The sequence below is a fragment of the Dama dama genome, chromosome 23, assembly GCF_033118175.1.
Source record: "Dama dama isolate Ldn47 chromosome 23, ASM3311817v1, whole genome shotgun sequence".
In the NCBI taxonomy this organism is placed as follows: domain Eukaryota; kingdom Metazoa; phylum Chordata; class Mammalia; order Artiodactyla; family Cervidae; genus Dama; species Dama dama.
This window is the reverse complement of record NC_083703.1, coordinates 51597430-51610066: the sequence shown is the minus strand read 5'-3', so window position 1 is coordinate 51610066 and position 12637 is coordinate 51597430. Positions and strand designations below refer to the sequence as shown.

The 12637-nt window shown below is 37.7% G+C and overlaps 1 protein-coding gene across 1 annotated transcript in view; it reads right to left on the bottom strand.

The window, feature by feature from the left end:
* Nucleotides 1-12637, bottom strand: part of RNF24 (ring finger protein 24) — a 107252-nt gene that overhangs the window by 18366 nt on the left and 76249 nt on the right. Inside the window, exons 3-4 of the mRNA XM_061126687.1 lie at nt 9040-9082; nt 6870-6911 (exon numbers count right to left, since the gene is read on the bottom strand). Of these exons, the coding sequence (XP_060982670.1) occupies nt 6870-6911; nt 9040-9082 (85 nt within the window). The remainder of the gene's footprint in view (nt 1-6869; nt 6912-9039; nt 9083-12637) is intronic.

Here is a 12637-nt window from a genome sequence, read left to right as displayed (position 1 = left end):
ATTCAAATTAAGAATTTTTTGGTAAATTTTATGCAGATACTTTCTCTGTTGTCTGTGCAACATATATACTAGTGTATCAGAAGATGATTTTTCAGAATACACTTCTAATTCAGATATGAATATTAGGCCAACAAAAATGACAAAAGACCTTAGTGATTGATTCTGATATGGAACGTGAAAATGAAGCTTGTGGTGCTGGAGAAGACTTTACAGGTGTGTCAGGTGTAACTAGTGAATGTAATAACCTGCAAAGTGTTAGTGAGACAACAGAACTGATTTTTGGCCAGCCAAAATAAAAATCACCAGCCACAGGCATTAGTTTCGGCAAAAATCCGCTAGTCAATAGTGAGTTAACTGATAGCTCTTCAGAGAATAGAAGGGAGCTGGCATTTCAGTGATTTTTGCAGCTTGGGGAACAGCAGAAGCTTCAAGTTTGTGGGTACAATAGGGGCATCATAATGTGAAGGCTCCAGACTAAAAAACATAAAGGGCCACCTTTTTTTCTCCACACTCAGAAGTTGGAGGATATGTCCATTCTCCTCAACTTTTTTAAACCTCAACTGCTATAAAAGCAAAACAAGGAATAACACTTACCTTACCTAACCTAATTTTTTTTATAGTGTGAGTTCCCTTGCTCCTGAGATAAATTATATGAAGAAACAGACATCTTGGTAATCCTGCCACCTGGAATACATGATTCATTTTTTTTTTTTTAATGTTGACATTATACCCATAAATAAAACAAATTTCAAGGGAAAATGTCTTTTAGGGACCATAGCACACTGGGAAGAAGACTAATTTTCTAGTACTCACAGAGTACATGATCCCTAAAATGCCCAAGAAGGAAGGATTTGACATTTGCCAAGAGCCTGACACAATCTGTAAATTTACCTCAAATGCGAGCTAGGGAATGGAGAGTCACATGGGGAAGACAATGTCATACAATGATAATGACCCACAGCTTATGTAATTTAGCCAAAATGATTTTCTTTTAAATAGACAATCATTCTTTGATGGTGGTGGTGGACAATAATTATTACACTTTTCCTTGAATAGTTACAAGGATAATCATATATCTGCAAAGGCAGCATTCCCAATTCAGAGGTGTCATTTAATGTTGGAATCTTTGAAAGCTATGAAAGCAACCTAAACATGGCTGTGCTGCTCAGGAGAAATCTGACTTTCTTGTTCCAAACTGAAGTACAACGGGCAGTCCCTTCCATGGCCTTCATGTATTCGTGTGCTCAGCCCATTACTGTCCTAGCCTCACTGGCTTATGACTTTTCTCTCCTGTCAGAACAGTGCTCTTTGAGGGAAGGGAGGGACTATACTCTGCTCATTCAGTCTCTAGGGTCCTGAATATTGTCAGTTCCCTAAACATGCTTTGGGTTTTTTTTTTTTTTTTTTTTAATAATTTTTTACAATGTAAACCTGGGACAAACCTCAGTTGGGTTCTAAAAATAAATTTCAGTAATGTGATTTATAAGATTGATCAGTAATCTCAGAAAGATGAGTGGGTTTTAAATCTCCTCCCACATAAGAAAGGGATGTGGCAAAACTTGTAGCAACAGAGTCACCTCCTCACTGGACCAAAGGGAAAGGAGTGGGCTTGGGAAGTGAGAAGGAAAAGATGCTCTTTTTAAAAAAATTTTTATTTCATTTATTTTTGGCTGTGCTGGACCTTTGCTGCTGCCCAGGGGCTTTCTCTAGTTGCAGTAGTGGAGGCTACTCTAGTTGTGGTGTGCAGACTTCTCATTGCGGTGGCTTCTCTTATTGTAGAGCATGGCTCTAGGCGCTCTAGCTTCAGTGGTTGTGGCACTTGGGCTCAGTAGTGGTGCTGCATGGGCTGAGTTGCCCTGTGGCATGTGGGATCTTCCTGGACCAGGGATCAAACTGTGTCCCCTGCATTGACAGCAGATTCTTTTTTTTTTTTTTTAATTAAAAAATATTTATTTTATTATTTGACTGCACCAGGTCTTTTTTTTTTTTGCACCAGGTCTTAATTGTGACCTGCGCAATCTAGTTCCCTCAAGAGGGACTGAACCCCCTGCATTGGGAGCATGGAGTCTTAGCCACTGGACCACCACGGAAGTCCCTAAAATTTTTCTTAATGTTAATTTTTAAAATTGAAATATAGTTGATTTGCAGTGTTTCATGTGTACAGCAAAGTGATTCAGTTTTTAATATATATGTGTATGTATATGTATATAGATATTAAAGGTGGCGCTAGTGGTAAAGAACTCGTCTGGCAGGTAGATTCTTAACCACGGGACCATCAGGGAAGCCTGGAAAAGATGTTTTTAACTTCATTTTACACAAGGGGTGACTTCATGAGGTTACCTTCCTAGAGTCTCTTCCTGTGGAAACGAGGGTAGAGCAAGGCCATAGCATGTTTGCCACATGACCCCTCTTTCACTCTCTGCCTGACCCAGGAGTTTTCCTGGCCCTTGTGCAGCTAGGATCCCAGCTGCTGAGATACAGGAAGGAGTAGGTTCTCCTTTCCTTTCTGCAGTATCACCCTAACAGAAAAGGGGATGGACCCAAATGTGCTCAAATTTGGAAGCTACATGGATGTCTGTTATCACTGCATTGTACTGTGTAGATATAGGCCTAAGGTTCTGATTGGCCCACATGGCCACAGAAGGTGGATGAGGCCTTCTCTGGGAGAGTGGCAGGATAGAGTACAATACAGAATAAATATTTGAAAAAATAATAGCTAAAAAGCTTGGTGAAAGACAAATCTACATATTTATGAAGCTGAGTAAACTCCAAACAGGAAAAATCCAAAGAAATCCATGCTGAGACAAATCATAATCTAAATGCTGAAAACAAAAGGCAAAGAAAAAAATGGAAAGTAGCCAGAGAAAAATGACACATTATTGACAGGAGACCAATGATTTGAATGACTATGTTTTTCTCATCAGACACCACAGAGGTCAGAAGGAAGCGGCACAACATTTTAAAAGCACTGAAGGAAAAGAAATGTCAACCTAGGGATAAAGGTGAAATAAAGACATTCTCAGCTGAAAGCAAAGTAATAGAATTCATAGCCAGCAGATCTGCTCTAAAAGAATTGCTGAACAAGATTCATCAGATAGAAGGAAAATTACGTAAGAAGGAAACTTGGAACAATGAACTATTTTTCCCCTCCAGAATTCTTTAAAATATATCTAATGGTTGAAAGTAAAAAATACAACACTGTCTGATGGGATTTTCAATGTACATAGATGGTATATACTTATTATATATAGGGGTAAAAGTAAAGGGATCTATATGGTGGGAAGGTTTCTACATTCCAACTGAAGTGCTAAAAAATTGATTCTAGGTATTTATTTTGTAATCCCTAAGCAACCACTAAAAAATTATACAAAAAGATAAAATCATAATATGATTTTATGAATGTTTAAATGACCCAAAAGAAGGTAGGAAAGGGAAACAAAGGGATAAAAAAGAGGAGGAAAAGCAGATGATAAATAATAAAAGAGGTGACCCAAGTCCAAACATAGCAATAATTACATTAAACATAAATAGTCTAAGCACATCAATTAAAAGACAGATTGGCAGGGTGGATTAAAAAACATAACTATATATGTTTATAAAAACACTACTTCAAATATAAATACACATAATGCATTTACAGATTAGAAGACTCAAATGGTAAAGATGCCAATTTCCCCCTAACTGATTTACATATTTAATGCAAATAATAATAAAAAAGCAGGATTGTTTGTGTCTCTCTGTGTCTATTTATAGACAAGTTGCTGCTACAATTTACATGAAAGAGCAAAGGAACTAGACCAGCTAAAACAGTTTTGGAAAAAAAAAATAAAGTTGGAGGAATCATACACCTGATTTTAAGACTTGTTATAAAGGTACAGTAATCGAAACTATGGTACTGGTGAAGGGAAACAAGCACAAATATCAATAGAACAGAATCCAGAAATAGATGCAACCACTCACCATAACCAGAGCTGGGGATACTGTGGTGAACAAATCAAAGACTAAAGGCAAATGACAAGGCCCTTGGGCTTTTCTTAAAACAAAACAAAACTCAGATCTGGCAATAGCTGGCCTATATTCCCCTGGAGCTGAGTGCTGACAATTTCTTTAACACAAGACCCTGCATGCCCCAGTGTGTCACAGCTTCCAGGGCACCTTTCTGTTTCTCTTGATACCAAGATTCCATTAGATGCAATTTATTATCCCACTTACATGACTGTCCTATTGTTTTCTCTCAGAAATCTGTTTCTCTGGATCTATGTCTATTAAAAGATGGAGGAAGAAAAGATAAACAAGGAAGACTATGGGTTTTAAAAGAAGGTATTTTTTCTTTACAGAAGGGCAATATATTCTCATGATTTTAATATGTACACATCATCTCCTTAGTTTCACATGTTGAGTGTTGCGTGACTCCTAGACTGGTAGAACAATGTAAACAAAAAGTGATATAAATAATTGTAGCTGTAGAGTGGTCTAAGAAGTTGGAGGGGTGGGTGGTGTTTGGGTAGCTGAGTCTGCAAGGTCCCAGGAAGGCTCCATTAGGGGAGCAAAAGCCAAGAAGAAGCAATTGTGCAACAGTGAACCCCTCAAGAGCTTCTCACTGTTACTTCAGATAACACATGGCACCCTTCTGTACACTCTTGTGTGACTCTCATTTATAGTCTTCTGTAATAGATGGTTAATGTCTTTTTTTTTTTTGGGGGTTAATGTCTTAAAAGCAGAGATTAGTTATGTTTCTTTGTGTCTCCATGTTTATTACAATGTCTGATATGTTTTATGTAGTCAGTAACTTTTAAAATTACAGTTGACCCTGGAACTTAACGCAGGGGGCTATGGGTGCTGACCCTCCATGCAGTTGAAAAATCCATATAATTTCTAGTCAGCCCTCTGTATCCACGGTTCCTTTGTATCTTTAGTTCCTCTGTATCCACAGATTCAAACAACACAAAGAAGTTTGACAAAAAATAGTTTCAACACAAAGAAATGCATCCAAAAAGAACCAAATGAACTGAAAAATATATGATCGGCCTCTGAAAACAGTTGTACAGCCAGGTTAGGTTTTCTTAGTTACAGTGAAACTGGAATTGATAGGTGCAGCTGGGATAACAATTCTGATACGAAATGATGCAACACAATGTACTTATTCAGGATAAAGATTCTAAGCTAATAGGTCAAACCAATAAGGAAGACTTCTATTTCTGACAGACATGGTTATTCAATATCATTAATGTGTGTTAGAATTTGATCCTTTCAGTTATGGTCATCAAAATGACCCCAAACAGAAGAGGATCACTTTCTATTACTGTTTTGGGAAAAATTTTTAAATCAAATAGTAACTGATGCTTGAGTTTAATCCATGATTAAGTCTGAAATGCTGTACGGATTCTTTACCAGCTGAGCTACCAGGGAAGCCCAAAGGGCGTGTTGCCTCCCCGATGGGGAATCCTGGTCTCCCGCCTGACAGGCGGGGTACTCACCACTATGCAATGAGAATGGTGTACCATATCAACTCTTTGATAAAATATATGCAGAAAGAGCAAAGAAGCAGTGTGTGTGTGTGTGTGTGTGTGTGTGTGTGTGTGTGAGTTGCTCAGTTGTGTCCAACTCTTTGCAACCCCATGGACTGTAGCCTGCCAGGCTCCTGTGTCCATGGAATTCTCCAGGCAAGAATACTGGGGTGGGTTGCCATTCCCTTCTCCAGGTGATCTTCCTGACCCAGGAATTGAACCCAGGTCTCTTGCATTGTAGGCAGATTCCTTTTTACTGTGTGAGCCACCAGGGAAGCCCCAAAAAGCAGCAGATGACTTCAGAGTGTTCAACAATAACATAAATTACTGTTTTTATTATTATTCAAATACTTTTACAAATTAACTCTCTTTGAAGAGATTGGCAATGTAGCTTCACCACAGTTAGGTTATATAAAACATAGATATTATAATGTGATGCTTTTCAAGTCCTTACTTTAAACACCAATTAAAAAACTCAGTAAGGGTGGAAGAGATAGGGCTCTAAAAATAAAAATTCTGAATATTCATAATCAGAGGTAACACAGGAATAAAATAAACAAGAATTATTATAGAGTATTTTTTTAAGGTATACAGCAGGACACACACACTTTTGTATTTAATTTAGAAAGCATAACAACATAGTGAATATCCCAACCCCACAACCTCATCACTAGGTAACTGCAAGAGTTCTTATCTCTCCTTGTATGTTCTTCCCCATTCCATCTTTTTGTCTCACCTCCCCAAATCCTCACTGTCATGAAGCAATCACTGCCTCTTTTGTGGCATTGGTAAGAAAAAACTCTGGGAACATTTTTAAGAGTGAAATTAATGCAAATTCATCTTAAGTAGAAGAACTTGTTTAGATCTGTCTCCTACTCACATAGTGTGGACAGCAAGCAGCATCCCTGCTGCTATGAAATCTTATGTTGGCAACAACCCCATTAAAAATGAGTTATTTTACTAAGTCTTTGCAAAATGGATTTTTATGTGACCTCATCCTCAAATATTCTATTAAGCTGATTAAAATAAGCCTAATTTTTTTTTTTCAGCTTCTGAAAATAAAGACGTTTAAGCATACCAGAATATTAGAATATACTCAGTGGTGGTGTGTGTGCTCAGTTGTGTCTGACTCTTTGCAACCCCATGGACTGTAGCCCACCAGGCTCCTTAGTCCATGGAATTTTCCAGGTAAGAATACTGGAGTGGGTTGCTATTTCCTACTCCAGGTGATTTTCCGGACCTAGGGATCGAACATGAGTCTTCCATGTCTCCTGTATTAGCAGGTGGATTCTTTATCACAGAGCCACCTGGGAAGCCCCCAGATATACTCAAGAACAGATTAAATACTTATAGGCAACTTACCTCATGCAAATTCAGTTCTTTTACTTTTTCTTTTAATATAACCTGTAAGACAAAAAAGTATGCTTTTATGCCTGTTTTTATCTGTAATTTAAAATATGTCTCATTTTACTCACAAATATTTTTCTTTTATATTCTTGTGTATATAGCTCATATCACCTCATATTCAGTATTGGGGAGAATCTCTTTTACAGTTTGAGACAGAACATTTCAGCAATATTCTTTTAACTTGAGCAATGGTGCAATATTCTTCTGAAAAGCAATTTTAAAATCTCTTTGAGAACAGATTAAATTTTGGGAGACAACATTAATACATGCCAATCTGAAGTAATTGCTAATATGGGTGGGGGGGAGTAAATGAGATTGCTTGCCTCATGATTTTGTAAAACACAGTTTTGACTCATGGGACTGACTGGTAATTTGTAAAAGAATGAAAGGTAAGGTCAACCTTAATTTTTGAAGCTTTGCTTATTATTATACATCACTATCCTCAGAAAACTTTAGCTCTATCCAGAGTTATATAAATGGGCTTGAAATTCATCCAGGTGCTGTCCCTAACCTAACTTTATGGAGACTGCATGCATGCGTGCTCAATTGTGTCCAACTCTTTGCCACCCCATGGACAGCAGCCCAACAGGTTCCTCTGTCCATGGGATTCTCCCCTAAGAATACTGGAGTGAGTTGCCATTTCCTCCTCCAGGGCATCTTCCCAACCCAGGGATCAAACCCATGTCTCCTTCATCTCCTGCATTGGTAGGTAGATTCTTTACCACTGAGTCACCTGGGAAGCCCAAAGGAAACCATAAACAAAATGTCTCTACAGACTGGGAGAAAATATGTGTCACAACTGACTGAAATAGTCACAAATGATGTGACTGAAAAGGGCTTAATTTCCAAAATATACAAACAACTCATACAACTCAGTAACAAAAAACAACCCAGTTGAAAAATGGGCAGAAAACCTAAATAAACATTTCTCCAAAGAAGACATACAGATGGCCAACAGTCACATGAAAAGATGCTCAATATTACTAATTATCAGAGAAATGCAAATCAAAACTACAATGAGTGCCACCTCACACCAGTCAGAATGGCCAGCATTAAGAAATCTACAAATAACAAATGCTGGAGAGGGTGTGGAAAAAAAGGGAATTCTCCTGTGCTGTTGGTGGGAACGTAAGTTGGTGCAGCCACTAACTATGGAAAACAGTATAAAGGTTTCTCAAAAAACAATTTGAGACAAAATTGAGACAAACAGATTCATTCCATTAGAAAACTAAGACACTTATCTCTGAAAATGAATCTCACAGGACCCATGGAGAAGAGTGAGGTTACCTATGAATATCAGTGTGGACATCTAAGGAACTCACCAATGAGCTCAGATTTCAAAGCAACACAGACAAAAGATGGGCAAAAAGATATATAATTCTAAAATGATGACATGGTTCTGTAACATCAGTATCAGCAAGATTAAAGACCCAAATAAACTGAAGTTTGTGCCCCCCCTACTTTCCGCCTCCCAAGCTACTGAGGATGACAAAAATAATTCCAAAAGAAAATTAAGGAACACCTAGGCCCACTGTTTGGTGTCAGTGGTAAAATACTAATATGTGACACATGGAAGAAAAAAAATTTTTACAGGCCTTCAAGAAAAGCTAAATTTATTACCTTAAAGAACAAATCAGCAAAGGGACAGTACTAAGGGCAAGGAATTAACAATGACAGAAGTATCTGGACTTCTCAGTGGTATGATGTGAACTAATATTTAAAGTAAAAGGGGAAGAGATGAGATCAGTATAATAACAACTGGTTACCTCCAAAGAACTAGTATGTCTTTTAACAAGGAGGAAGGTAAAAAATTCATTTACTGGACCTCTGAACTCCATTAGAATAATAGTAACTTTAGGATTTTAAGCTACAGCATTTCCCTTTAGCAAAATGTTCGCCAGAGTTCCTTGTTAAATTGTATTATTTTATCATTTGAACTTTCTATAACTTCAAGTAATACTTAAGAATACGTAAAGTGAAGTGTATTGTACTGCAAACTGACAAGCAAAATGCTAAAATGAACACAAGCAAATCCAGTCTCAGTTCAAAATATGCATGGAAATCTGAGCCCTCATTATTTGGTGAAAAACATGATCAAAGCCAGTCTTAAGTAAATCTCTCTCACCTGTTTGTAGGCATAAAATTCTTTGTGTGCTTGATGTCTTAGCCTAAAAGACAGAAATGAGCAATGCAATGTTGAGATTTCCATATAAGACTTTGAAAAAAATTTTAAACTTCCTATTTTTGGTATTAATTTGTATCACTTATAGTTTAAAATCTAGAATCTTTATTCTAGAATACACTCAAATGACATACCCACTACTATGTTATGAGAAAGTGACCAGTGAACCAAAGAACATTATCCAAACATATAAGATTAAGTGAAATCTCATTAAAACAAAATCTCAAATATTTTAATGAAGCCTCAATTCTTTTTCTATTTATGATATAATATTTAATATATCACATTTTTATTAATTAAAAATTGAAGTATAATATACATCTAACAATGAACAAAAGCCTCAAGAATACAAATATTAAAAAAAATAATTATACACACTTGTATAACTATCACCCAGATCAGTACATAGAACATTTCCAGCATCCCTGAAATGACTCTTCCCAATCAATATTCACCCCTAAAACTCCTAATTTTTATCATTGTAGATTAACTATGATTGTTTTTGAACTTCACATAAATGGATCATTTGGTGTATACTCTTCTGTGTTGACTTCTGTCAATCAACAATTACTTGAGAAATGCATCCATGTTGCTGCAGTAATTGTTATTTTTGACTGACATAGTGTTCCATTTTATGAATAAATATGAAACTATCCATTTCACCGTTGACAAATATTTAGGTTTCTTTCAGTTTGGGGCTGCTACAAATAAAACTGCTATACAAATTCTTCTGTGTGTCTTTTAGTGGACACATAGATTCATTTCTGTTGAGTATATACCTAGGAGTAGAACTGCTGCTCCAAAGTGCTTGTACAAGTTGTATTCCTATGGGTAGGTAGTATACATGAAAGTTCTAGTTGTTCCACATCTTTGCCACAGTTTGGTAAGGTCAGTTTAAAACTTTTTGGCCAATCTGGTGAGTGTTTAGTGGTATCTCATTTTGGTTTTCTTTCTTTCTTTTTTTTTTTTTTTTTGATGTGGACTTTTTAAAAAAGGTCTTAATTGAATTTGTTAGAATACTGCTTCTGTTTTATGTTTTGGTTTTTTGGCTACAAGACATGTGGGATCTTAAGTGCCTGACCAGGGACTGAACTCACATTCCCTACATTAGAAGGTGAAGTCCTAACCACTGGCCTGCCAGAGAACTACCCTCTCATTTTGGTTTTAATTTTGCATTTCCCAAATGATGTTTAGTACCCTTTCATATGCCTATTGCCTGATTTGATACTTCTTTTTGAGGTGGGGCAGTGAGGCAGAAAAGGATAGCTTTATTGTTTTGACAGGCAAAGGGAGACAGGACAGGTTTCTGCCTCGAAAAACTATATGTCTCAACCCCAGAGAACTTGAGGCTTTTTATAAGGGCTCAAAGCTGGGATCTGACAAGATTAGGGTGTGAGCAGGGCTTGGACTCCTTTAATCTCAAGAATCCTGCAATGCAGGAGACCTGGGTTTGATTCCTGAGTCGGGAAGATCTGCTGGAGAAGGGATAGGCTACCCACTCTAGTATTCTTGGGCTTCCCTGGTGGCTCAGCTGGTAAAGAATCCGCCTGTAATGTGGGAGGCCTGAGTTCTATCCCTGGGTTGGGAAGATCCCCTGGAGAAGGGAACGGCTACCCACTCCAGTATTCCGGCGTGGAGAATTCCGTGGACAGTATAGTCCATGGAGTCACAGAGTCAGACATGAGAGACTTTCGCTTAATCTCATCTCAGGTGACAGGTCTCCTAATCTTGATGGGCTTCTCTCGTCCCTTTAATCTTGCCTCACTGGTTTCTTGGCTGCTGCTCCTCCTTTGATTAGCAACTGTTTTAATCCACCCTTTGGAACTCAGGGAAGGTCATGGTAGACTGAAGTCTTGCCTACAAGAAATGGGAGACAGGGAGGGGACATATGTATACTTAAGGCTGATTCATGTTGATGTTTGACAGACAACAAAATTCTGTAAAGCAGTTATCCTTCAACCAAAAAATAAATAAATTAAAAAAAGAAATGGGAGACAGAAAGGCCTCCATCCTGGGGAGCCCCATAGGGCCCTGCCTGGTTTCAAGATCACACCTGGTCTCTGGATGTAATGAAGCTCTGCTTCTGGACTGCAGAAAGATTTTAAAGTCTCATTGCAGAAAGACTTCAGTGAGAGACAAAGTAAGAAGTGGGTTTATTTAGAGAGAAACACACTCCACAGACAGTGTGGGCCATCTCAGAAGGTGAGAGCTGCCTGGATATATTCTTTTATGAAATGCCTATTCAACATTCCTACTCTATGGCTTTTTTCATTCTTTTAATGTTATCTTTTGATGAACAACAGCTTTTAAATTAAGCCCAGTTGGGTTTCCCAGGTGGCTCAGTGGTAAAGAATCTGTCTGCTGATGGAGGAGACTCAGGTTCGATTCCTGAGTCAGGAAGATCACCTGGAGGAGGAAATAGCAACCCACTCCAGTATTATTGCCTGGATAATTCCATGGACAGAGGAGCCTGGCAGGCTACGGTCCATGTGGTCACAAACAGTTGGACAGTGACTGAGCACACATGCGCCAGTTTATCAACTCTTCCCTGTTTATCAAGTCTTTCCAATAATGTCAGTTCTTTTTGTGTGCAGTTAAAGAAATCTTTGTCAACCTCCAGATCATGAAGATAATTTCGTGTGTGTACTGTGAAAATAATTTATTTTACCTATCACATTTAGGTTTAAGATCCATCTGAAATTTGTATGTATGACATGAGGTAGAGGTCAAGATTCTTTTTACCCACAGGCAGATTTTCATTTGACTCATTTATTGAAAAGATCCTTCCCCACTGTGTTGCAATGATATATCTGCTGTTAAGTCAGACCAGTATGTGGTTCTGTTTCTAGAGTTACTGTTCTGTCCCATTGGTTTATTTGCCTATTCTTGTGTACTACATTGAACAGAGCCTCCTCAAAATTAATATCAAACTGCTACTTCAGAATGTAACCTTAATTGGAAATATAATTTTTGCAGACTATGTATTAGTTAAAATGAGGTCATATTATGATGAGGGTGGACCATAAATCCAATATGACTGTTGTTCTTAGAAGAAGATGTGAGGACATACAGAGACACAGGGAAGGCCAGGTGAAGACAAAGGCAGAAACTGAAGTGATGTACCCACCAGTCAAAAAACATCAAGGATTGCTGATAACCATCAGGAACTAAGAGGCAAGGAAAGATCCTCCCCAGATAGCCTTCAGAGGTAGCATGGCCCTGTCAACACCTTAATTTTGAACTCCTAGCCTTTAGAACTGTGAGAGATTAATAAATTTCTGTTGTTTTAAGCCATCTAGCTTGTGGTTCTTTGTTACAGTAACCCTGGGAAACTAATGTACCTTGTGTCAATACCATGCCAGTTTTTTGTTTTTTTTTAAATAATCTTGGACTTACAGGATAGCTTCAAAAAATATCAGAGTTCACATATACTTCTCTCCCTAGTTTTCCAATATTCACATCTTATACAACCGTAATACAATGATCAAAAGCAGGAAATTAACACTGATATTTTGATATTAATACTCATATAGTATTAACC